The sequence below is a fragment of the Mus caroli genome, chromosome 2 (genome assembly GCF_900094665.2).
Source record: "Mus caroli chromosome 2, CAROLI_EIJ_v1.1, whole genome shotgun sequence".
Classification (NCBI taxonomy): domain Eukaryota; kingdom Metazoa; phylum Chordata; class Mammalia; order Rodentia; family Muridae; genus Mus; species Mus caroli.
In genome coordinates this window covers 148,978,360-149,003,147 of record NC_034571.1, presented here as the reverse complement: position 1 = coordinate 149,003,147, position 24,788 = coordinate 148,978,360, and the positions used below count along the sequence as shown (strand labels likewise).

Below are 24,788 nucleotides of genomic sequence, written 5' to 3'. Positions count from 1 at the left end.
AAGAAGAAGAAGAAATGGTCTTAGGTTGTTGACTTTGTATTTGCTATAGAATTCTGGTCAAGTTCCTTCCCTCCTCTGTTTCAGCAAAACAGGGCTCGCAGAGATGGAGAGATGACTCAGCAGTTAAGAGCCCTGGTTGCTCTTCCAGAGGATCCAAGTTCAATTCCCAGTACCACATGGCAGCTCACAGCCAACTCTTTAACTCCAGGTCCAGGAGATCTAGCGCCCTCTTCTGGCTTCCATAGGCACTGCACACATGTGATATACAAAGATGTGGGCAAAACACCCATACACATAAAATACAAATAAATTTTAAGCAAAGTTTGTGTTATGTCAGAGGTTTGCCTACAAGGGTGGGGAATGAGAGGTGAGGGTTGGGGGTGAGCATATATTTAAAGTCAACTGGGAGCATTTTCAGAAATCCAAGTGGGCAGCTCAACTCAGAACGTTGAGAGCAACCTGTGGTTTCCAACGCTGCCAGCGTGAATTATCCTCTCTTGGAAGGAAGCGTTCAGTGGACTCATGCGTCGAAGTGAATGATTTTTTTTTTTTTAAACAAGTAACTGCAGCACTAATTATTGTGGCATTTCCTCAAATTCCCTTCTGTGCGGCTTACGCTGTTTTGCACTCATGCCAGCAACAACTGAACCTTCTTGTTTAGCTAGAGCCTCACCAGTAGGATGTACTGTGAGGGGGCCCAGGGTTTCCCTAGTCTGATCAGTGAGAGGCTCAGCCCAGTAGCATTGCTCTGGGTGTCTCCCTCCTGAGAAGCGCCGAGTGTCTTCTCAGGGTTAAGATCTGTTTGTTTTCCCCTCATAAACCATTTTGTTTGGTTTTGGTTTTTTCCTTCTCTGAACCTAGAGTCCCATGCACACTGGGCAAGCTCTATCAGTGGACTGTATTCCTTAGTCTTTCATTTGCCTTTTTATTATGAGACAAGGTCATAATCTGTCACACCGTCAAGCGGGCCTTGGGTTTATGATTCTCCTGCCTCATTGGGCCTGACTTCTATGCTCTTTCTTGTATTCCTAACCCGCTTTCCTATAGCAGATATTTCCCCCAGCTCATTGCCTATTTTTTAATGCACTCGTGCGTGCGTGTGTGTGTGTGTGTGTGTGTGTGTGTGTGTGTCTGTCTGTCTGTCTGTCTGTCTGTCTGTCTGTCTCTGGGATGGGAACTGGGGCTTTGTGCTCTGCCCCTGAGCTGCACAGCATGGTTTGCTGTCCTGTTTTGTGTTCCATGCAGTGTTTACCCGTGTAATCAATGCATTGATCTCCCTCCCTCCAACGCTTCTGGGTTTTTCAATCCTCATTTGTTGCTAGTCTCTCTCGATCATTTTCAGAAATGATCGAGTCTCCTGTGCTGTTTCTAGTTTTCTACCCGTATTTTGTTTGTTAGTTAGTCTTCATCCTGTGTTCGGGGTCCTACGAAATGTCACTTCCCGTGAGGCGGAGACTTGCATGCAGTTTTAGGGACAAGCCCCTTTGGCTCTGAGGGAGTGAGTCACATCACATAGATGGCCTCAGCTGGAGCTAGTGGGGACCTGGGATAGTCTTTAGATGTGATTCCACCCAAGAAGAGCACATAAAGTGACCCCCTTGGCCAGCGAGCACCACTAAGAATGGTCCTCCGCCTGGAGGGCTTTCTGTCCACAGCATCCTTAGCATCTCATTTGTCTAGCTCACTGCTATGTGCTCCACCCTCTGAGATTTGCCCGGGAAACCTCTGATGAGGGGATGAAAGACCAGCGACAGCCATGAAAACATACATACACGTGACATCTGGAGTGAGCAGGATGTGTTTATATATTTAGGAACACACATATATGTAGCAACATTTGAAGACCATAAATTCCCATGAGAACAGGGGAGGGGATGCGTGAGAAGGGTTAGAGCGAAGGAAGTGAAGGGAGATAATGATGTAATTGTAGTATAATTGGGGGGAATAAAAGCCCCAAACATCAAAGATGAACAAGAGCACAAATTCTGATTTCCAGCCAATAGGACCACAGAGGCCAGATGGGTGCAGTGGGGTACTGCACCCCTGTGCCAGTGTCTAATCATTTCTTTCTTTCTTTTCTTTTCTTTTTTCTTTTTTTTCCGAGACAGGGTTTCCCTGTGTAGCCCTGGCTGTCCTAGAACTCACTCTGGAGACCAGGCTTGCCTCGAACTCAGAAATCCGCCTGCCTCTGCCTCCCAAGTGCTGGGATTAAAGGTGTGCGCCACCACACCCAGCCTAGTCATTTCTTCCAGTACTTGTGGTCATTCTCTCCTGCACAAGGTGCTTGGTGATCCCTGGTTCCGTTGTGGGTGATGGTTAGCACATACAGGCTGAGTGGGGACCCTCAGTGTGACTCTGTTTTATGACACCTCTTTGGATGTGTGTCATCTTTGTGACCCTTCAGTTTGTTTTCTTCTTTCCCTTTAGCATTCCTTGAAGAAAAGAGGAACCCGGTCTCTGGGGAAGACAGATAAGAAGCCTACTGCACAGGTAGGACCTCTGTACCCCTCACGCTCCCTGCAGTTGGTAGTTTGGATGCCCAGACCAACTTCAAGTGTCCTGAGTAGTCCCCCAGAGGTCCCTATCCCTTTCCAATGTCTCTCCTGCCCTCCTTCCCCTATGCATTTTCTTGGCTTCCCTATTTAGTTCCTCCAAGCCCACTCCGACCCCATCCTTACACACTCCTGGAACCACAAGTTGATAATCCAACATAGGGACAGATAGACCCACGGGGAGTCAGTCCCTCTGCAGCTTGACTGCCACCCGACTGAGACAAATCACGTCAGCTTTCCAGTCTGTTTCCTCATGCCTTCCTGTTCTGTGGGTTTGTTGGAAGAACTAGATAAAAAATGTCATGTTGTGCACAGGCCAGAATCCTGTTAGCAGCCAGGGCACCTTTTGAACGGTTTCCCATTTAACAGTCATCGTGTGACAACAATGTTTCTGCCCACTTTTATAGATGGGGCAGGAATGGCCATAGTCACATGTCCGAAGGTCACCTGCTCCCAGACTTCCAGATTGTAGGTAGTGTGTCCTGGGCTCTCAATATCGATGTCCCTGCTCTCTATCCTGTGGCCTCCAGGCCTTGAGAGCCAAGCTGATTCACCCCTGTGTTCTCCGACAGTCAGGGCACCCCAGAATCCTGTGGCTGGGTCCAAGCTGACACTAACCTTCCTTGTTGTTGCCTGTCTCTGTGACCCTTGGGCTGAAGGAGGATAGCGCAGACCTGAAGTGCCAGCTACATTTTGCAAAGGAGGAGTCGGCCCTCATGTGCAAGAAGCTCACCAAGTTGGCTAAAGAGAACGACAGCATGAAGGAGGAGCTGCTCAAGTACAGATCGCTCTATGGGGACCTGGATGCAGCCCTGTCGGCAGAGGAGCTGGCGGATGCTCCACACTCCCGTGAGACTGAGCTGAAGGTGCACCTGAAGTTGGTGGAGGAGGAGGCCAACCTGCTGAGCCGGCGCATCGTGGAGCTGGAGGTAGAGAACCGAGGCCTGCGAGCTGAGATGGACGACATGAAGGACCACGGGGGTGGCGGGGGTCCCGAGGCCAGGCTGGCCTTCTCTTCTCTGGGTGGTGAGTGCGGGGAGAGCCTAGCCGAGTTGCGGCGCCATCTGCAGTTCGTGGAAGAGGAGGCTGAGCTGCTGCGGCGCTCCTCAGCCGAGCTGGAGGACCAGAACAAGTTGCTGCTGAACGAGCTGGCCAAATACCGCTCAGAGCACGAGCTGGACGTGACGCTGTCGGAGGACAGCTGCTCGGTGCTCAGCGAGCCCTCGCAGGAGGAGCTGGCAGCCGCCAAGCTGCAGATAGGCGAGCTCAGCGGCAAGGTCAAGAAGCTGCAGTATGAGAACCGCGTGCTCCTCTCCAATCTGCAGCGCTGTGACCTGGCCTCCTGCCAGAGCACACGCCCCATGCTGGAGACTGACGCTGAGGCTGGGGACTCTGCGCAGTGCGTGCCTGCCCCTCTGGGTGAGACGCTGGAGCCCCACGCCGCCCGGCTGTGCAGGGCCCGTGAGGCCGAAGCGCTGCCCGGCCTACGGGAACAGGCCGCTTTGGTCAGCAAGGCCATCGACGTCCTGGTGGCTGATGCCAATGGCTTCTCAGTCGGCCTCCGCCTGTGCCTGGACAATGAGTGTGCTGACTTGCGACTGCACGAGGCGCCTGACAACAGCGAGGGCCCCAGGGATGCCAAGCTTATACATGCCATCCTGGTGCGGCTGAGTGTGTTGCAACAGGAGCTAAACGCCTTCACCCGCAAGGCAGATGTGGCCTTGGGGAGCTCTGGCAAGGAGCAGCCCGAGCCCTTCCCTGCTCTGCCTGCCTTGGGCTCCCAGGGCCCTGCTAAGGAGATCATGCTGTCCAAAGACCTTGGCTCTGACTTCCAGGTAAGATGCTACATGTTCTGAACCAGTCACATGACAGAAGGACACAAAGCCCCAGGTACACAACTTCACAACTGCCCTGCAGGGAGCAGTCCTGGTCATCACCTAGAACATAACCAGCCCTAAGGCAGCCATGGTTCATCTCCCTGTTCTCTGGGATAACCTCCTGGTTTTATTCGTCTTTGAGCTTTATATAAATGGAATTCTATAGACTAAACACAGCAGTGCCTGGCTGTGTTCCCTTAGCCAACTATTTGCTGTTACAGGCAGGAAAAATAAAATTATTTATTCTCACCTAACTAGGAATAAGCCTGCCGACTCAGCAAACTGCCTGGTATGCGTTTACTATGGATAGGGATTAATTCTGAGGTCCTATCTTTTTGCTAAATTTCCCCCGGTTTTCTCTCTTTCCCTCTCCTCTTCCAGTGCTGGGGACACAATGCAGGACCTCGTACATGTAAGGCAAGAACCCTACCATTGAGTCACATCCCCGGCCCCTTCTTTTAAAAACATTTTTGAGCTGGGCGTGGTGGCGCACGCCTTTAATCCCAGTGCTTGGGAGGCAGAATCAGGCGGATTTCTGAGTTCAAGGACAGCCAGGGCTACATAGAAAAAAACTGTCTTGAATAACGGGGAAAAAAATAGAAAAAAAAAAAAAAAAGAAAGAAAGTTTGCATGTGTGCAGGTGTGTGTGTGTGTGTGTGTGTGTGTGTGTGTGTGTGTACCCACAGAAGGCAGAGCAAAGTGCTGGAGCCCCCAGAGCTAGAGTTGAAGGTGGTTGTGAGCTCCTTGACTAGAGTGCTAGAAGCTGAACTCAGGTCGTCCTTTTAAAGAGCATCAATGGATCTTAACTGTTGAGCCATTTCTCTAGGGCAGCCCCCTCCTTTTTCCATCTCTTTTGTAACTAAAATTATTACACGTATTTGGTGGGATTCAGGGGGAGCCGTTGTGCACATGTGGTGGTCACAGGAGTCAGTCTCAGATGGTCCTGGGGATCAGCTCAGGTTGTCAGGCTTGGTAGCAAATACCTTTACCTGGTAAGCTCGCATGCCAGATCCCTACACCCCACTTCTTTTTGGTTTTTTCGAGGCAGGGTTTCACTGTGTCGTCCTGCTGTCCTGGAACTCATTCTGTAGGCCAAGCTAACTCTGAACTCATAGAGATCTGCCTGCCTCTGTTCCCCCCACACTCCCCCCCCCCCAATGCTGGGATTAAAGGTGTGTGTCACCACCGCCCACCACCAGCCCATAATATTAAATTAAAAAATATTTTAAACTTTTTGATCAACTTTTGAGAAGCTTAGTCTTGATACCCATGACAGGCTACCCAGAAAAACTAAAACAGAAAAGACACTTGTTGAAAAATTTAAAATGCATTAGTGCAAAAGCAATATGGAAACATTTGAAGCAAAATATAAAAATAAACAAACACCTCGTGTCCCTACCTACCACTTCCTGCCGATGTCTCTGTACACCGTCTTGATTGGTGATGTTCAGTACGACCGTCATGTGCAGCATCCATGTGGGGATGTGCCTCGATGGTAAAGGACCAGCCTTAGTAGGCAGCACAGGTTCTATCCCCAGTACAGAACAGAAACAACCCAAAACTCCCAAGACAAATTTTAAAAATTAAATTAACAAAGCATAGGATTGAGCTGCAGTTCCTTCATTGTAGTTACACATCTCAGATGCCTGAGGCTAGCTGCATCCTGGGAGCGCCCCTCTGACCCTTCCCCACATAGCCTCTCCTGTGCCTGGGCTTGCCCTCTTAGCTTCATGTTATGGCTACTGTCGCTGGGCAGTGTGCTTCCTCACGCCCTGCATTCCCTGTCCGCAGGCTGGGATACCTTGTGGATGGTCCCCACCCTTTGTACTTAGCACGGGATGGGTGGTGGTCTGTAGAACCAGGTAGGGATAGGAGCCCCACTCGAAAGGTCCCACCGCCTAGCGAGGGGGAATTAATTAATCAGTCTGTCAAGCCTGTGAATGTGACATGAGAAATGGTTTTTATCAACCAGGAACTTGTCCTAGATCTTGAAGGGGCTCAGATCATTAAGAGGAGGAACACGGTAGGTCGAAGGAACAGGACAGAGTTGTGAGGCTGGGCTGCAGAGAGCGTGGAATGGTGTGGTTTTCATCCTGAGAGAATGGCGGGAGATTGCTGTGTATGGCCCTGCACTGCACGGGACCGGGCGGTAGCAGCTTCAACTGTGCTGATGTGGCTTCAGATCGCTTCTTGAAACACATGGGGAGACCCGTGTTGAGTCTCCCTCTTCCTGAAATAAGAGTGAGCAGGGACCACACAGGTCACTGACAGGGTGATAGAATTGTTTCAGAGGGCTTTGCATAAGAGCCATTCACAAAATTAATGTTTCCACTTGCCCCACATGCAATAAGCAAATGAGTTGCGGCCTCGAACCCTGGGAAGGTCGATTCACCCGGGCTCCCTCTCATGTGGACAAAGCCCATTATATGGCGGAGGCCTGGTGGGGACCTTTGTTGCACTCCTTGAGCCTCTCCCTATGGATCTCTTCTGCTTGTAGCCACCTGACTTCAGAGACCTGCTGGAGTGGGAGCCCAGGATCCGAGAGGCCTTCCGTGCCGGGGACTTGGAGTCCAAGCCTGACCCTAGTCGGAACTTCAGGCCCTACCGAGCTGAAGATAATGATTCCTATGCCTCTGAGGTGGGTCTAGGCTTAAGCAAGCTGTTGGGTGGAAGCCGATTGCCTCCCGAAAGCAGGCAGGGTGGCCCTTGGAGGAGGATGGTATAGGTTTTAAGCATTTAAACTTCTGACAGCCAAGGCAGAAAGAAAGAAAGAAAGAGAGAGAGAGAGAGAGAGAGAGAGAGAGAGAGAGAGAGAGAGAGAGAGAGANAGAGAGAGAGAGAGAGAGAGAGAGAGAGGAAGAGAAGAGAAGAGAAGAGAAGAGAAGAGAAGAGAAGAGAAGAGAAGAGAAGAGAAGAGAAGAGAAAGAACAAAAGAGAAAAGGGAATTTGAATCAATCCCGTGGTCTAGTTAGAGGAAGCTTAGCTGGATATGGGACATGATATCAAACTGTAATCCCAGCGTCAGGACGCTGAGGCAGCAGGAGTGCTGAACTGGAGACCATCTTGAAATGACTAACTTATGTAGCAGAGAAGCAATGGCCTCTCCATTTAGGCTGTTTGAGTTCATGTTGTGACTCTCAGGTACGTCTATTCACTCTCAAAAATTGTCAGGTTTGCCACAGACAGAGCCTCATAGGATTGTTGGCCTGGCCTCCACGGGTGAGGATGAGGTCGGTGTCCGTGACAAGTTACATAGACTCAGGGATCCTGAGTGCTGAGTCACCCTGCTGGTCTGGTGGTGTGACCTTCGACACGTCCACTCCCATGGGCCCGGCTTTCCCACCACAACACTTATAATTCCTAGAGTTGCTAAGATTCTCTGATCTTTGAGAAGTTCCCTGTCCTCCTGAGCCTGGGAAGCTCCCTGGAACTGAAGGGTCCGACTGCCTAATGAGGTGGTCTGGATGTCCTCATAACCATGGCGAAGGAGGAAGAGGAAAAGTGCTGTCTGGGGCTGGAGAGATGGCTCAGTGGTTAAGAGCACCGACTATTCTTCCAAAGGTCGTGAGTTCAAATCTCAGCAACCACACAACCATCTGTAATGGGATCTGATGCCCTCTTCTGGGGTGTCTGAAGACAGCTACAGCGTACTTACATATAATAAATAATTCTTTAAAAAATAAAGAAAAAAAAGAAAAGCACTGTCTGGACAAGGAGCTAAGCTGTAGTGCTGTGTAGCCTTAGCTTTGATCCCCAGTCAGAAGATGGATAGACAGAAGGGAACGGAGAGAGGAGGAAGAGGAGGAGGAAGAAGAGGATGATGACTACAATGAAGCAACCTGAGATGCTTAGATCTCCTTTTCTGAGAAGAAAATAGGCTTGTTTGTTTGTGTTGGCTCTTTTACACCTTGGCCCCGTTTCCTTCATTCTTACCGAGTAGCTATGACTAAGCACAGTGTCAACCCCCAGTTCAAGAGCGATGTGCAGGGGCAGGCGCCTGACTTCTATTTAAGAGGTTTTTTTTGTTTCTTTGTTGAGCCAGGGTCTCAGTAATTATATTATGCTTACTTCAAACTTACCATCCTCCTGCCTCCCAACTTCCAAGTGCTGGGATTACAGGCACATGACACTTTGCCCAGATCTGCAAAGATTTTTAATACAGAGCAGATGTACAAGACACGCCTCGTATCACCGCAGAGACTGCCAAATTATATTATTGGCCACATTTTTTTTCACAGCAGGAACCTGCTATGCCTGGGACCATGTCCACCCTTCTGTTCCTGTGCAGCGTGTTAGAGTCAGCATTCCTGTTACCAGAAACACTTAATACTTGTCTTTTGCGATGGAGTCTTACTGTGTTGCTCAGGCTGGCCTCAAACTCACAGGTTCCGGTGATCCACCTGCTTCATGCCCACTTCATCTCATCTAAAAAATGTTGTTACTGGGGAATAACAGCAAAGTAGTGATGGATGGGGCTGCAGCTCAGTGATGAGGCACTTGCTCAGCACGTGTGAAGCCTTATGCCCAATCCCCAGCACCAGTGCACACACATGCACTCACATACACACACAAGCAGACACGTGTGTACACACACATGCACAGCACATGAACACACCCATGTACCACACATGCATACACATACATACATGCCTGCACACACATGCACACATACATGCATTACACATGGATACACACATGCACCGCACATGCATGCACATACATGCACATACACACAGGGACACACATGCACCACCCACGCATACACACACACACACACACACACACACACACATGGGGAAGGGCAGAGACGGAGAAAGGAAGGAGAATGGGTGCCTATGTCTTTTGACAAACTGAACACTTCTCTCCCTTTTGGTGCTTTGGGCAGGGTCTTGCTATGTAACCCACACTGGCCTCAAGCTCATGACTTCCTGTTTTGTAAGTAACATCTAGAATCATAAGAAGACTCTAGACGTCTGTGTTCCCTACTAGTCTATCTATCTATCTATCTATCTATCTATCTATCTATCTATCTATCTATCTATCTAGTGTGTGGGTATGTGCACATGGTATGTAAGTCAGTGGACAGTTTATAGGAGTTGGTTCTCTCCTCCCACCATGTGGGTCCCAGGGATCAAACCCAGGTCCTGACGCTTGGCTGCAAGCACCTTTATCTGCTGAGCCATCTTGACAACCCAAGAACAAATTAACTTCATTTAGCTCTAAATGCTTTTAAAACACAATTTCCCCCAGAAAATGGAGAATTTGGTTAACTTTTTAAAAATGATCTTACTCCATAGTCACTGAAACCCACAAATAAGCACAATTAAATTTCTGGGCAGCATTATTACATGAAGATACAAAGAAAATCAAGATCATTCTGTAGTTAACCACACCGACATTCACCATAGTTCTGTTATGTAACAACGCACAAAGACAGCATCTGTGACTGAACATCTGAATGGAACTTTACACATATGGATCCACTAAACACATCGGAAACCTCACTTATCTTTTAAATTGCGTCTAAATTTGTAATTATAGACAGTGCCCTAGCTTGGGAGTGGCAAGCACCTATAGCCCCAGCTACCTGGGGGAGCTGAAGCAGGGGATACCTTGAGCTCAGGAGTTTGCCACCAGCCTGTGAGACTCTACATCAGAAAGAAGTAATCAATTACATTTAATCAGTTAATTTGATCAATTAAAGAGACTATGAACAACATTGTGACTTACATTTAGTTTGCACAGGATTTTTCTTTTCTGCAGCTACATTTGCAAGAGAGAAATGTTAAAATTATATTGGGAGGATTTGACACGTACTGATTTGTGTAATTGTCCTGATGACCTGCTAGGCAAGGACAGTGCTGTGCCTGGTAGAGGTGACTCCCGTCCAGTTTTCTGTTGACTCCTTACTGCTGCTGTTCTTTGACCACAGCCTGTGTCTTCTCCTTCCTCCTTGTCTGTCCCCCCCACCCCACCTCTCTCCTGCAGATCAAGGATCTTCAGCTGGTCCTGGCCGAGGCCCACGACAGCCTCCGGGGCTTGCAAGAGCAACTGTCCCAGGAGCGGCAGCTCCGGAAGGAGGAGGCTGACAGCTTCAACCAGAAAATGGTCCAGGTGGGTTTGTACCGCAGGTTTGTGTTTTTTGGTTTTTTACTTACTACAGCTTGTCTCAGAAGGGAAGGTAAAGAGACCATGGGATAGCTCTTTGGTAGAACACTTGATCAGCACGTGAGAAGCTCTGGGTTCTGTTCCCAGCATAGGAAGAAATGAAACACTACTAAAAAGAAGGGGCAACACTGGGGAAACCCAAGCTTCCCCACCCCCGCGCTCTGCCAGTTTGTGGTTGTCAGCAGCTAGGCTGAGCTGGAGCCAATTACATGGTAATAGCTTTCTGGGTGATGGTGAGCCTGTTTAATATTTCTGGGTCTTGCTTTGTTGGGTTTGTTTGTTTGTTTGTTTGTTTGTTTGTTTGAGAAAGAGTTTCTCCGTGTAGCCCTGGCTGTCCACTTGGTATGTTGACTGGGTTGATTTTAACTCACAGAAATCCTTCTGCTTCTGTGTCCCGGGTGCTGGGATTAAAGACATTCAGCACCACGCCTGTCTCTGTTTCATCTCTTTTTTTTTTTTTTTTAATTTTTAAGAATTTTTACTTTTAATTACATGTAGATGTGTATGTATATGTGCATGCCTATGTAGGGGTGTGTGTGTGTGTGTGTGTGTGTATGTGTGTGTGTATATATGCATGTCTGTGTAGGTGTCTGCAGAGACCAGAAGTGTCAGGTTTCCTTTGATCTGCCTAATGTGGGTGCTAGGAATTGAATCCGGGTCCTAGTACTCTTAACCACTTAGCCATCTCTCCAGCTCTTGTTTCATCTCTTGGCCTCAGTTTCCTGTCTGTGAAATGGTGCCCATATCAAGCCTGGCTGTGGATCAGATCTATAATAGCATTTCTTTCTTTAAAAAAAAAAAAAGATTCATTTTATTTTATATATATTGAGTACACTGTAGCTGTCTTCAGACACACCAGAAGAGGTCATCAGATCCCATTACAGATGGTAGTGAGCCACCGTGTGGTTGCTGGGAATTGAACTCAGGACCTCTGGAAGAGCAGTCAGTGCTTTTAACCGCTGAGCCATCTCTCCAGCCCTTGTAATAACATTTCTTAAACTTTAATGTTGAGACTAGTGAGATGGGTAAAGACACTTGCCACCAAGCCTCACAACTTGGGTTTGATCCCCAGGACCCACACGTGAGAGAGCTAACCTGCCTGAGTCTTCTGACCAGCACACACATGCCACGGCACCCATACACATACAAAACAGTAAGAGAGTGTAAAAATTAAAAAACACCTCACTGGATGGTTCGTGGAAGCCTGCAGGCCTCATACTCCTCCCTTATAAGATACCCTCACTTTACCGATTGGTGTTGAGTGGTAGGATGAGCTGAAGAGGCAGGCAGACGGCAGACAGGAGCACAGAGCAGACGTGCTTTGCTCAGAGCTGTACATCCCAGGCCTTTGGCTCCCTTAGCTGTGAACCAGTGTTACTTACTCCCTGGGGTGCTTCTTGTTTCTCAGCCTTCTTTAACCCAGCATGCCTCTGCTCTGCACCCACCCTCTCTCTGCAGTCCCCACTCACCAGTATGAGCACGTGGGAAATACCTGCTGCTCTGTGGGTGCTCAGAGTATGGTGTCCAGAGATCGTTCCTCAGGCTGTTTGCTCGGGGTTTTGAGATGGGATCCCTCCCTGGCACCTGGGCTCACCTATGAGACTACGCTGGGCAGCTGAGCTTTCCATAGGTGGGTTCTGGAGAGTGAACTCTGATGCTTGTCTGGAGGGCACTTTAGTGACTGCTTTCTCCAGCCCACTGCTGCTGCTTGTGAGAGTTCTTCGTCCCAGGATACAATGGGCTGCTGGCGGTAGAAGCCCTGGCGGGGGTCCCCAGTAGGCACTTGCCATCAGTGTGCCCCTCTACCCTTGTCTGGTTCTGCAATCAACTGGGGTCTCCTTTGCTCACCCCTGTCAATGACAGCTGAAGGAAGACCAGCAGAGGGCGCTGCTGAGACGGGAGTTTGAGCTGCAGAGTCTGAGCCTCCAGCGACGACTGGAGCAGAAGTTCTGGAGCCAAGAGAAGAACATCCTGGTGCAGGAGTCCCAGCAGTTCAAGCACAACTTCCTGCTGCTCTTCATGAAGCTCCGGTGGTTCCTGAAGCGCTGGCGGCAGGGCAAGGTTCTGCCCAGCGAGGAGGATGACTTCCTGGAGGTACCGCTGAGCATAGCCTTAGCGCTGGGCTGGAAGAAGGGGGGCGTGGCACCTGAGTTCTGCCTCTTGCCCCGAACAGTACGGGGTTGGGGAGTGGGTCACGTGCTATCTGGACTGCTTGCCGCCGGGGTCTCCATCCTTTGAAGGTCTGTTGAATGTGGTTTTCTCAAACCAGGTGAACAGCATGAAGGAACTGTACCTGCTGATGGAGGAAGAGGAGATGAACGCCCAGCACTCGGATAACAAGGCCTGCACAGGGGACAGCTGGCCCCAGAACACGGTGTGTTTAACCCCTTCAGGTCCTACCTTAACTGTGTGTAACTCGTTCATTAATGAGCGCTTCCTGCTATCTTCTCAGTCCTGAGTGGACACAGGGTCTGTGGATGCTTATTGCTTGGATTCTGGCCCACCAGTTTCTCAGTGCTAGGGGGACATGCCAGGGTAGTGACAGAAGGCCGATGTCACAAGTAAGGGAAGCAGTTCATCTGTTTGTTGTATAGGAAACAGTGTTAGAGAATGGGGGTCCCGTGTCCGTGCGTTTCCATGGATGAAGAGGGGCTTGTCCAATTCAGAATAGGGAAAAAGAGGCCATATTGAACCCAGAGGACAGCATGTGCATAGGTGTGGCAAGGTGCGCTGGAGTGGCGCTGGTCAGTGGGACATTGTGGGAGGGTGAAGATATACCAGGCCAGGGACATATGAAGAGAGACCTTAAGTAAGAACTGTCAAATCAAACCACAGTTTGGAGAGGGCGGTGGAGTCACCCCCTAGGGTTCTATAGTGAGCTGGAGTGAGGGCGGGCAGTGTGAAAGGAACCAGGAAAGGGGCTTGGGATCCAGTCTGGCGCCATTTGAGGGACATCAGCCAGAGAGGAGAGACCTGCAGCCTGGTGCTCACTAAGCCTAGGTGAGGTTGTTTCTCTGCATTTGGGCAGAGTAGCTGCTCCTGGAATAGAATTCACTGTGTATGAGACTTGCTGCTCAGCTGAGCTATTTAGGACAGGCCTTCAGCCCCATTTTACTGGTGACAGGACCTGAGGAGAACTCTCTGGAGCTGGTAGGGCCCTAGCTGGACTCCTGGGTGTGTCTGCTATGCCAGGGCTGCCCTCCCTGCCTTCACAAAGTTCCTGACCAGGCCTTACTCTGCCGGCAGCCTAATGAGTACATCAAGACCCTGGCCGACATGAAGGTCACCCTGAAGGAGCTGTGCTGGCTGCTCCGGGATGAGCGTCGGGGTCTGACTGAACTTCAGCAGCAGTTCGCAAAGGCCAAGGCCACCTGGGAGACAGAGCGTGCAGAGCTCAAGGGCCACGCCTCGCAGGTAAGCCTCCCTGCTTGTTAGGGACAGTCCCTTCCTTTTTCCCGGCCCAGATCTAGACAGGCAGGTCTCGGAGGAGGATGCTAAGGATGCACAGGGTCCCCTGCACCTCACCATGTGCCCCAGAGAGATCGACAGGAATGTAGGCTGCACTGTGGACTCACAGAACGCTTCCACGCCAGCCTGCGCGTCACATTCTGCATGGCTCCTATTAGACCGGACTAGAGTGTTGAGAGGGTGAAGAAAAGACAGACACAAGGATACACAGGTAGCTGGGATCAGATCTGGACTCTCTATGGAGCTCTGGAAACTCTGCTTATTTACCATGAAGTTGGTGGTCATTGATGCAGATAACCCACCGGGAGGCGGGGATTATGGTATACCACAGTACCAGGGGACAAGCTCAGCTAATCTGAGCAGGAGCGCTCTCTAGGGGAGCTGTCTCCAGGCTGCGAATGTTGGAGGGGGCTGCTGTGGCGGACATCTTCATACACTAGTAACATCACCCACACACAGAGGAAGGCTTTGCCGTTTCCCTCTGAGTCTCACCCTGGTGGGACAAACGGCTTTGCCATGTCTCCCTGGGTCCCACGGTCGCCAGGTGTCTGTGACGTGACTGTACCCATTTCAAGAGTACACATAAGCTCAGGACCTGACTCACGAGGGCGTCCTCTGCCCTCACACCTGTACTTGGTAACAGGCTGCACACTCCTGTCTGGGCTCTGCTGGCTGCCTCCCTCATTCGTTTTCTTCCTTCCTCCTAAGGACTCCCAGCCCCTGCTACCTGGCTCTAATGTGTTCCTCATACTCAAATCGGGGTCTACCCTCCAGCCACCCAGCCTGACTAAGAGCGCTCTCACCAGCATCCCCAGGGGGCTGGCATCTGCTGTGTGCCTGGGGGCAAGTTGTTTCCCGACTCTGATCTGACAAATAGGAAGGTAGAAATGCTGTCTCTGCTTCTCCGGACTGGGCCCCTGGCCGCCTCCAGCACATCTTGGCTTCCGGGTGCCTTCCTTGCCATCTGTGGCCATGGGAGACAGGCACTCTGAAGGTCTCTGCTGGCCAGATGGCCAAGCAGGCCCAGAGGAGTTAGGTTTCTCTCCTAGGTATTAAGTAGCAGGCTTGCTCTTGCCCCCCAGGCTTCTGACCTCCTTGTTCCCATGGGTGCATTTCCACCCTCGCCTGGTGTGTGGAGACTCCTTGAGTTTCCCTGAGCCCTGCGCTCTTCCTCACCCTGTGAGTACCCATCTCCCTTCCAGCATTCCCCTCTGCCCCTCACTGCTCCCCAGGCCCAGCCGTCCCAGGAGCTCTGGCTCTCGGACTAGCCTCATAAGGATCGGCGTTCTAGATCCATGGGCAGTGAGACTTGAGGCTGTATGTTTCTTTCCTGCCTCCCCATGATGAGGTCGAGGCTGAGAAAAATATGCTGGACCATTCCTGTGCCAGCGTATTATGTGACTGTGTGTACATCTCCCTGTGCAGGGCCTCTGGGATAAGGTGAGGCCCAGCTTTCAAGGGGTAGCAGTGGGGAATAAAGAATGTCTTCCACCCGTGGAAGCTGGTGCTGCTGGTAAGAATTGATAAGTGTTTGGTTATCAGTAGCTGGGGCTCTCCCTTTTGTTGCAGGATGTGGAATGCTTACCTAGCCCCTTGGAGCCTCAGTGAGGGACAGGAAGTGGTGCTTTGCTTACAGAGGCTTAGGAAGAGAACATTGGGTTCGGGGTCAGTCTTGTATGTGGAAAGGGGTCCATAGCACAGAGAGTCCCCGAAGACCTCCCCGGTATGGGTTTGGAGCCAGTGTCCCCTGCCACTATCCAGCTAGCTGTGCTTCTTCCTGCAGATGGAGCTGAAGGCTGGGAAGGGTGCCAGCGAGAGGCCCGGGCCGGACTGGAAGGCTGCACTGCAGAGAGAGCGGGAGGAGCAGCAACACCTCCTGGCAGAGTCCTACAGCGCCGTCATGGAGCTGACGCGGCAGCTGCAGCTGAGCGAGCGCCACTGGAGCCAGGAGAAGCTGCAGCTGGTGGAGCGGCTGCAGGGAGAAAAGCAGCAGGTGGAGCAGCAGGTGAAGGAGCTGCAGAACCGCCTCAGTCAGGTGAGGAGGCTCTGGTGCAGTGATAGCTGGAGCCCAGGGCGCAGGGGAAGCCGCCAGAGTCGGGCTCTTCCCTTCCCAGCACACCACATGGCAGCTTCGGTGAAGGCTGACGTTTCCTATCGTATCTTACATCTTAGCAGTTGTGATAAGGAAGTGCTCTTGTCTCACGAGTTCTCACTGAGCAGGTGTCGATCATGTGCCCATCCGTGGGGCCTGTCGAGACCCAGGACCCAAAAGGGAGAGCCAAGAGTGGTTCCCATAGGAAAGCGAGAGTCCTCAGACCAGAGAGGGAAACCAAGACCTAAGTATTACAAAATCCTTATTCCGTCTGGCTCCCTCCCTTTGCCCCTCAGGTATACATCTGTGGAGGGATCTCTGTCTGGTTTGGTTTTCACTAATTAAGTCATTGTCTTCCGAGGAGAGCCTTGCTCAGTTTAACTGCTGTTTGACTCCCATTCATTCTGCATGGACAGAGTCCAGGCTCCATGTTTGGTTTGGAGCAGGCGATGTCACTCAGTTGTTACAGCACTGCCCTAGCACGCATGAAGCCCTGGGCTGGATTCCCAGCACCACAGGAACAATGTGTGGCAGCTCATGGCTGTCATTTTTTTGGTAGGTAAAGGCAGAAGGTCATCATCCTCAGCTACTTAGTGAGTTTGAAGCCAGCCTGGTTTACATGAAACCCTGTCTCAAAAAAAAAAAACAAACCAAACAAACAAACCAGCAGAAAGCAGCCCTCTACTATCCTGTGCACAGGTGTGTATGTGAACAGTATTTGCAATGCTGTAGTCACAGGCTCTCACATGGATAGAGAGTGAGAGAAAGAGAACTTCAGGGGGGGTTCCCCACTGTTCTTGTGTCTGTCTGTCTGTGTGCAGTGTGTAGACCCGCTTTGTTTCTTTCTTGTCAGTTCTTATGACCCTCCAGTCTTTGGACTCACCTAATGAGGAAAGTGAGCATCCCTCTGAGAGCCATCATCTTTGTCTTGTCAGCCCACCATTTTAAACCTCTCAGTCCTGTAAGGCCACTTCCCAGAAGAGAAGAACGAGCCAAAATGTCCTGTTTCTGACAGGACAGAAATATGCCAGCTCCTCACATCTGTTGGATTTTTTTTTAAAGATTTACTTGGTTTTATATAGATGAATGTTTTGCTTGCTTACTTACATGTACACACACCATATTCCTGCCGGTATTCTCTGGCTAGTGTCAGATTTTCTCAGTTATAGATGGTTGTGAGCTGCCGTGTGGGTCCTGGGAACTGAGCCTGAGTCCTCCGGAAACAAGTGCTTTTAACTGCGCCATCTCTGTAGCCCTAACATCTAATAGATTCTTTTTTTGTTTTTTGTTTTTTTTTTTGTTTTGTTTTTTGAGACAGGGTTTCTCTGTATAGCCCTGGCTGTCCTGGAACTCACTTTGTAGACCAGGCTGGCCTCAAACTCAGAAATCCNCCTCCCAAATGCTGGGATTAAAGGCGTGCGCCACCACCACCCGGCCTATCTGGTAGATTCTTGATTTGAGCTGACCCCCTGCAGGGGACTGGGTTTTCTCTACTATCACACTCACTAGCTGGAGAAGTATTGTACCTCTGAGGGTCACGTTTTCTTGGTGTCTATATGTGGAAAGTTCAGGCTTGGTACACCCACAAATCAAACCACATCCCCTGTGCCATGTGGAAAGCTGATCAGAGCATCTTTTTGTACCATCTGGCCACTTCCTGTCTATGAATGCTGCTGCTGCTTCTCCTCCTCCTCCTCTTCCTCCTCCTCCTCCTCCTCCTTCTTCTTCATCATTTTGGTTTTTTGAGACAGGGTTTCTCTGTGTAGCTCTAAGTGTCCAGGAATTTGCTGTGTGTAGACCAAGCTGGCCTCAAACTCACAGAGATCCTCCTGCCTCTGCCTCCCAAATGCTGGGATTGTAGGCATGCACCACCACCGCCTAACTTTTAATATCATTTTTTAATGATTTGGAAATCATTAACCAAATCAATGCCCTGCTGAGTGAGGTGTGAGCACACCGTTGGGACCTGCTGAGTGAGGTGTGAGCACACCGTTGGGACCTGCTGAGTGAGGGGTGAGCACACCGTTGGGACCTGCCAGCTCGTGGGTGCTTGCTCTTGTGCTTCATTTCCCAGCAGCGCCGCCTACCTATGGAATGTGCTGGCTTCCTCGCTCGGCTCCTGCAACCTTTTGATGATTTGTTTCCCTCCGTTCAAACCCAAGCTGCGTCCTGTATTTCTTATTTTCTCCTCCTTTCTCCCTTCCCCCTGTCCTTTCTTTCTTTCTTTGTTTTGAGACTGCATATCTCAATATTTGGCCCAGACTAGCCTGGCATGCTCAGTTCTCCTGAGCTAGGATGACAGAGGTCAGCCCCAACATCCGTATAAGCTGTGCTCTAGATGAAACTAGCTCCGTCAAGCAACCTGCAGAGCAACAGATAGGAGGAGTGTCTTTAGTCAGTGTTCTTCCCCACGAAGAGTCACCTTGACCATCGCAGCTCTTAGAAGGAACCATTTCATCGGGGCTGGTTGGCTGTTCCAGAGGTTTCCTCTCTTTTCGTCATGTCGAGCAGCTTGGTGGCCTGCAGGCAGACTTGGTGCTGGTGAGGTGGCTGAGAGTTCTACATCCAGATCCAAAGGCAGCACGAAGAGAGAGTGACAATGGGCCTGGCTTGAGCATTTCAAAGTTCAAATGCCCTGCCCCCCCCCCTCAGTGACACACTTCCTCCAATGAGGCCACGCCTCCTAACAGTGCCACTCCCTATAAACCTATGGGTCTCATTTTTATTCAAACCACCACAAAGGGGCTCCTAGCTCTAATCAAATCCCCTCTGATCTCTGGGCTTCATCTACACATGGAGGATGGCTGTTCAATCTTCTTATCTCTCAGGACAGCCAAGGGAATAAAAGAGCTAGCCACAAGAATGGTGCGTTGTTCCTAGGTNCCCCCCCCCCCCACTGGGCCTTAGCTTACATCTTCATCTGTGATTGCTGTTCATTCATGCTGAGGTGACTTTTGTTGCTGCCCTCCCCCCTCCCCATTCTGTTTGTCTTACATTGGGTTCCTAGTAAGCAAAGCTTGAGATGGGGGTTCAGGTGCAAACAGGGAGCCAGCCTGTCCTGGTGTTGCTTAGGACTTCATTGGATCTCTGGGAAATGGAAGGCAAAGCCTACTTGCTTTTTCAGAACTGAAAGGTTTGTGGGGGGGAATGTGAGCCTTACTAACACTGGGGAAGCCCTGGGGAAACTAGGGCAAGTCGCCCCCTGTGGGAGCAAAGTGGTGATGCGGTGCCCGGCATCTCAGCTGCTGTCTGAACTGCTCCACATCTGGGCCCTCCTTCTGTTGACTTTATCTTCTCACCTGCTACTTGGAAATAATCTCAGTCGTACTGGCTCCTATGTCTGCTATGAGGACTAAATGAGCTGATAAGCACATGCAAATGGGGCCCCTGGAATTGTGGTACTCCAGGAAACACCTCAGGACTCAGTAGGTTCGCAGCATGGTCCACGAGGGAAATAGCTATTGCTTGTCTGCCGCCCTAGCTGTTCTGTGAACTGCCATACAGAGTAATGTAGCAATAGCACTGTTAACTCTATCAGCCAGGTCAGCAAGATGCCTGCCAGTAGCTGTTTGTATTACTGGTTTCCAAATCCACCTTGTGCGGGGCTCAGAGGTACTACCTAGTGAGATGCCAAAGCCGGACATATGTTGTGAGTGGGTCATGTGGCCTATAGAATTGAGACTGGGGAGTGGCCCTGCCCGCCAGCATACACTCTTTTATCTTTCTCAGCTGCAGAAGGCTGCCGAGCCCTGGGTCCTGAAGCACTCAGACATGGAGAAGCAAGATAACAGCTGGAAAGAGGTGAGAGCATCCCTGCTACCCACATCCTATTGGCCCTGACTGTACCAGAAAATTCCTTGCTTGTGAGAAATGTGACAGAGGGATGCTAACTCTGTCCCAGAAGCCACACCCTCCCTACACCCTGGGCTCCCTAGCCCCAGAGTCACTACCCCATGACTGCTGTCCATGGATGTGGACTTGGGAAGGGTTCTCTGCTGAGGAAGAAGCCCGAGGCCAGTTCAGTTATACCTCAACAGAAAGCAGGCCTTCTAAGTAGCTGTGTGGTCTTGGGTGAGTCACTCTCCATCTCTGGGCCCCAGTTGCTCATTGCCCTGGCCTCATCCTGAGTGGGTCAGTGGGGTGACACTGGAGGAATTCACACATAAGGTCAGGGGGACTGTTCATAGAACACAGAGCTGAGGAACAAAGGGTACATACAGGCCCCTCATGTTGTCCCTCCTCGTGATGGCGTGAAGAAATGGCACACCACTCAGGATATGGGGCTACAAAAGCCAAAAGCCTATTCTGGGGAACTGAAGCAGAGAGGATTTTGAGGAGCTTACAGGGCTAGTGATGTGCTTCATTGGCCCCAAGGGCTGTGTCTCTAGACCCAGAGTGGGAAAATCTCACAATCACTGTCATGGCCATCAACTGTACAGTGGCTGTCATGGAAAAAGTTCTGTCTCAAGTGGTCCCTCTTTCTCTGGTCCCTCTTTGCACTGAAGATACCTGAGCCTGGCTCCCATTGCCATTGTAAGGGGGTGAGAGGTAATGGTCCAGACAGTTAGATTGCTACTGACTGCATCTTACCCTCCAGAGGAGACAACTCACGTGTGGAGTTTTGGTTTCAGTTCCCACTCGGGTCTGATGTCATCACCCATCACACACTGGTCACCAGAACTGATCTTCTTGTCTCTTCCTTTGACAGGCACGAAGTGAGAAGACCCATGACAAGGAGGGTGTCTCTGAAGCTGAGCTTGGGGGAACCGGCTTAAAGAGGTGCTGGCCGCTCATCCCCCAGTTCTGTCCTCTACCCCACAGCTCTGGCCCATGCCCTGTAGACTTTTGGCTTTGACTCTCTCTACTCCCCTGCTCCGTGTGTCCACTCCCACCCCCATGAGAGTTGGGAGAGCCACCAGATGCTCCCCCCACCCCGGGACCCCAGGCACTCGGGAGCTGGAGAGCCTGGGGACACAAGGATTGCAGGCTGCAGTTTAATGTTGATTCTGGGATTGCACAAGGATTGCAGGCTGCAGTTTAATGTTGATTCTGGGTATGGAAAACTGGGGCCTTAGCTGCACTTGCTGACAAAGAAGCCATTTGGCTCCTTTGAGGGTTCTCTTTTTCTCCCTGGAATTTGAATCATGGTAGATATCCGTTTGGGGGATTATTGGGCAGTGTCTATTGGGCCTACTACTATGCTATGGCCAAGAGGATACGCAACAATAGCATTCTCATCATTAAGACCCTCCATGAGCTGGGCAGTGGTGGCGCATGCCTTTAATCCCAGCACTCAGGAGGCAGAGGCAAGCGGATTTCTGAGTTCGAGGCCAGCCTGGTCTACAGAGTGAGTTCGAGGACAGCCAGGGCTACACAGAGAAACCCTGTCTCGAAAAAAAAAACCCAAAAAATAAATAAATAAATAAATAAAAAGACCCTTCATGAAAGAAGAGAGGAACAGTACAGAACAGAACATTCTAGAGTGAGGGGCTCACTGGAGTCTGAAGGCCAGGTGTAGATCTAACTCTGCCATTCCTAGCACAGGGGCCTTGGGTGCCTCCCTCTCTCTAGTGGGTGAATTGGAGATGCTCACAGAGCCACACAGTGACCAGTCATGTGTGGTAGAGGATTCCAGTAGCAAACCAAACCTCGATGTGAAATAGGGAATGAAGGCAGCCAGCAGATCAAAGGAATTTCAAATGATCCATGGGGGTGGGAAGATGGGGGGAAGCGGCTGGGATCCTACCAAGATGTCACGGGGTAGCTAGAACTCAGGGTTGCTGAGGAACCTGGAAGCCAGCAGAGGCGGAACCCCTCAGAGCTCCCCCTGCATGGGTGTGAGGAGGCCAGGTACTTAACTCCAGATTCCACCATTGTGTGCTAAGGGCTGTGTTCTGGGGATTGAAAGAGCTGTTTCTGCCTTCCACTGCCTAGAGGCCAACCATGATCCTAGTGTTTGTGCTACTTAAGCGTGTAGAGAGGGTTTGAGGAGGCAGCAGCCAGATGTCTACAAGAGATAGGCAAGACAGGCTTGGTCCCCACGTGCATGTTCAGGTAAGTAGACTAGCGTGCTTGACGCGTTATTTCCCACTAACCCCATTTTCTTCCTTTACTTTTCCCAGGACCAAATCAGTCTCCTCCATGTCTGAGTTTGAAAGTTTGCTCGACTGCTCCCCGTACCTTGCTGGCGGGGATGCCCGGAACAAGAAGCTGCCCAACGGCCCTGCTTTTGCCTTTGTGAGTACTGAGCCGGTGGAGCCTGAGAAAGACGCCAAGGAGAAGGCGGGGCTTTCCACCCGGGACTGTAGCCACATTGGTAGCTTGGCCTGTCAGGAACCTGCAGGGAGGCAAATGCAGCGCAGCTACACTGCTCCAGACAAGACGGGAATCCGAGTCTACTACAGTCCCCCAGTGGCCCGGCGCCTGGGTGTCCCTGTGGTCCATGACAAGGAGGGCAAGATCCTCATTGAGCCAGGCTTCCTCTTCACCACCGCCAAGCCCAAGGAGTCAGCCGAGGCTGACGGGCTGGCCGAGAGCTCCTACAGCCGGTGGCTTTGCAATTTCTCTCGGCAGCGGCTGGATGGAGGATCCGGAGCCAGCACCTCGGGTTCCGGACCTGCTTTTCCCGCAGCCTTGCATGACTTTGAGATGTCGGGCAACATGAGTGACGACATGAAGGAGATCACCAACTGCGTGCGGCAGGCCATGCGCTCTGGCTCTCTGGAGAGGAAGGTAAAGAACACATCCAGCCAGACGGTAGGCGTGGCCACCGTGGGCACCCAGACCATTCGGACGGTCAGTGTAGGTCTTCAGACCGACCCACCCCGCAGCAGCCTCCACAGCAAGAGCTGGTCACCCCGCAGCTCCTCGCTTGTGTCTGTGCGCAGCAAGCAGATCTCTTCTTCCCTGGACAAGGTCCATTCTCGCATTGAGCGGCCATGTTGCTCACCCAAATACGGCTCACCCAAGCTCCAGAGGCGATCGGTGTCCAAGCTGGATAGCACCAAGGACCGCAGCCTATGGAACCTGCACCAGGGCAAGCAAAATGGCTCCGCCTGGGCTCGCTCCACCACCACACGGGATAGCCCAGTACTGAGGAACATCAATGATGGGCTTTCTAGCCTCTTTAGTGTGGTGGAGCACTCTGGGAGCACCGAGTCTGTGTGGAAACTGGGCATGTCTGAGGCCCGAACCAAACCTGAGCCTCCCAAGTATGGCATTGTTCAGGAGTTCTTCCGGAACGTGTGTGGCCGGGCACCGAGCCCCACTACTGCAGCAGGCGAGGAGAGCTCCAAGAAACCAGAGCCCCTTTCGCCAGCCAGCTACCATCAACCCGAGGGTGTAGCCAGGATCCTGAACAAGAAGGCAGCTAAGGCAGGTGGTAGCGAAGAGGTCAGACCCACCATGCTGTCCCAGGTGGGGAAGGATGGCGTCCTTCGGGATGGAGATGGATCCTTGATCCTTCCCAGTGAGGTATGGGTGGACTTTACCCTTCTTTCAGAATGGGGGATTAGCCTAGAAAGTTCAAATTCTTCTGTTTTGTGATGTTCTGTGTTTTGCTTCTCTTCTGTAAAGTTTCATGTAGCCCAGGCTAGCCTTGAACTTTCTGTGTGTGTATGTGTGTGTGTGTGTGTGTACTTAAATATGTCCTTTTTGTTTGGTTTGGTTTTTTGGTTTGTTTTTGTTTTTGTTTTTTCGAGACAGTTTCTCTGTGTAGCCCTGGCTGTCCTAGAACTCACTCTGTAGACCAGGCTAGCCTCGAACTCAGAAATCCACCTGCCTCTGCCTCCAAGTGCCCAAGTACTGGGATTAAAGGCATGGGCCAAAAATATGTCTTTTTTTTTTTTTTTTTTTTAGAAGGAAAGTAACAGCAGTTCAGGGCTAGAGTGTGGTTTGATGGTAAAAACACACGCCTAGCACAGGGAAGCCCTGAATTCAATCCCAACACTTAAAAAGAGATAGAAAGGAGAAAGGAGTGTGTTACTGAGACATGTTAGTGGGCACCACGTCACATCCTTTATGTGCCCTGTTTGATCGGATCCTCACGACACTGAGAAGCACAACACATCTTTCACTGTTGAGAAGAGGAGAGAAAGATTCATTGTAGAGTGTCGCTGAGAAGCACAACACATCTTTCACTGTTGAGAAGAGGAGAGAAAGATTCGTTGTAGAGTGTCGCTTGCCTAGCAAGAGGCAGGCAGAGCTGGGAGAGTATTTGGGTTCTACAGCAGGGCTTCTCTACAGCCAGGGTTACACAGAGAAACCTTGTTTCAAAAACAAACAAACAACCCCCCACACACACCCCCACACAAATAATAAAGAAAAAGAATGAATGTACCTAAATACACATCAAAAGTGAATCTGGAATCCTCAGTCCTCCGGATATGATAGCACATGCCCTTAGTCCCAGCACTTGGATAGCTGAGACTGAAGCACCAGGGTTGAGGCCAGCCTGGGCTACATCGTGAATTCAAGGCCAGCTGGAGCTACACAGTGTGACCCTGACACAAAGAAGCAAACAGAGAGTAAATTGGAACTAAGGATGAAGCTCAGTGGTAGAGCACCTGCCTGGCTTGCTCAAGCCCCTAAGTTCCATCTCTAGCACTGGGGTGGCGGGGGTGGGGGTGGGTG

The 24,788-nt window shown here is 50.8% G+C and overlaps 1 protein-coding gene across 1 annotated transcript in view; it reads left to right on the top strand.

Moving 5' to 3' along the window:
• Positions 1–24,788, top strand: part of Soga1 (suppressor of glucose, autophagy associated 1) — a 63,836-nt gene that overhangs the window by 35,637 nt on the left and 3,411 nt on the right. The window contains exons 4-14 of the mRNA XM_021156739.2: positions 2,428–2,490; positions 3,212–4,387; positions 6,927–7,067; positions 10,418–10,543; positions 12,461–12,691; positions 12,867–12,971; positions 13,844–14,011; positions 15,849–16,100; positions 19,887–19,958; positions 20,866–20,936; positions 22,280–23,630. Of these exons, the coding sequence (XP_021012398.1) occupies positions 2,428–2,490; positions 3,212–4,387; positions 6,927–7,067; positions 10,418–10,543; positions 12,461–12,691; positions 12,867–12,971; positions 13,844–14,011; positions 15,849–16,100; positions 19,887–19,958; positions 20,866–20,936; positions 22,280–23,630 (3,756 nt within the window). The remainder of the gene's footprint in view (positions 1–2,427; positions 2,491–3,211; positions 4,388–6,926; positions 7,068–10,417; positions 10,544–12,460; positions 12,692–12,866; positions 12,972–13,843; positions 14,012–15,848; positions 16,101–19,886; positions 19,959–20,865; positions 20,937–22,279; positions 23,631–24,788) is intronic.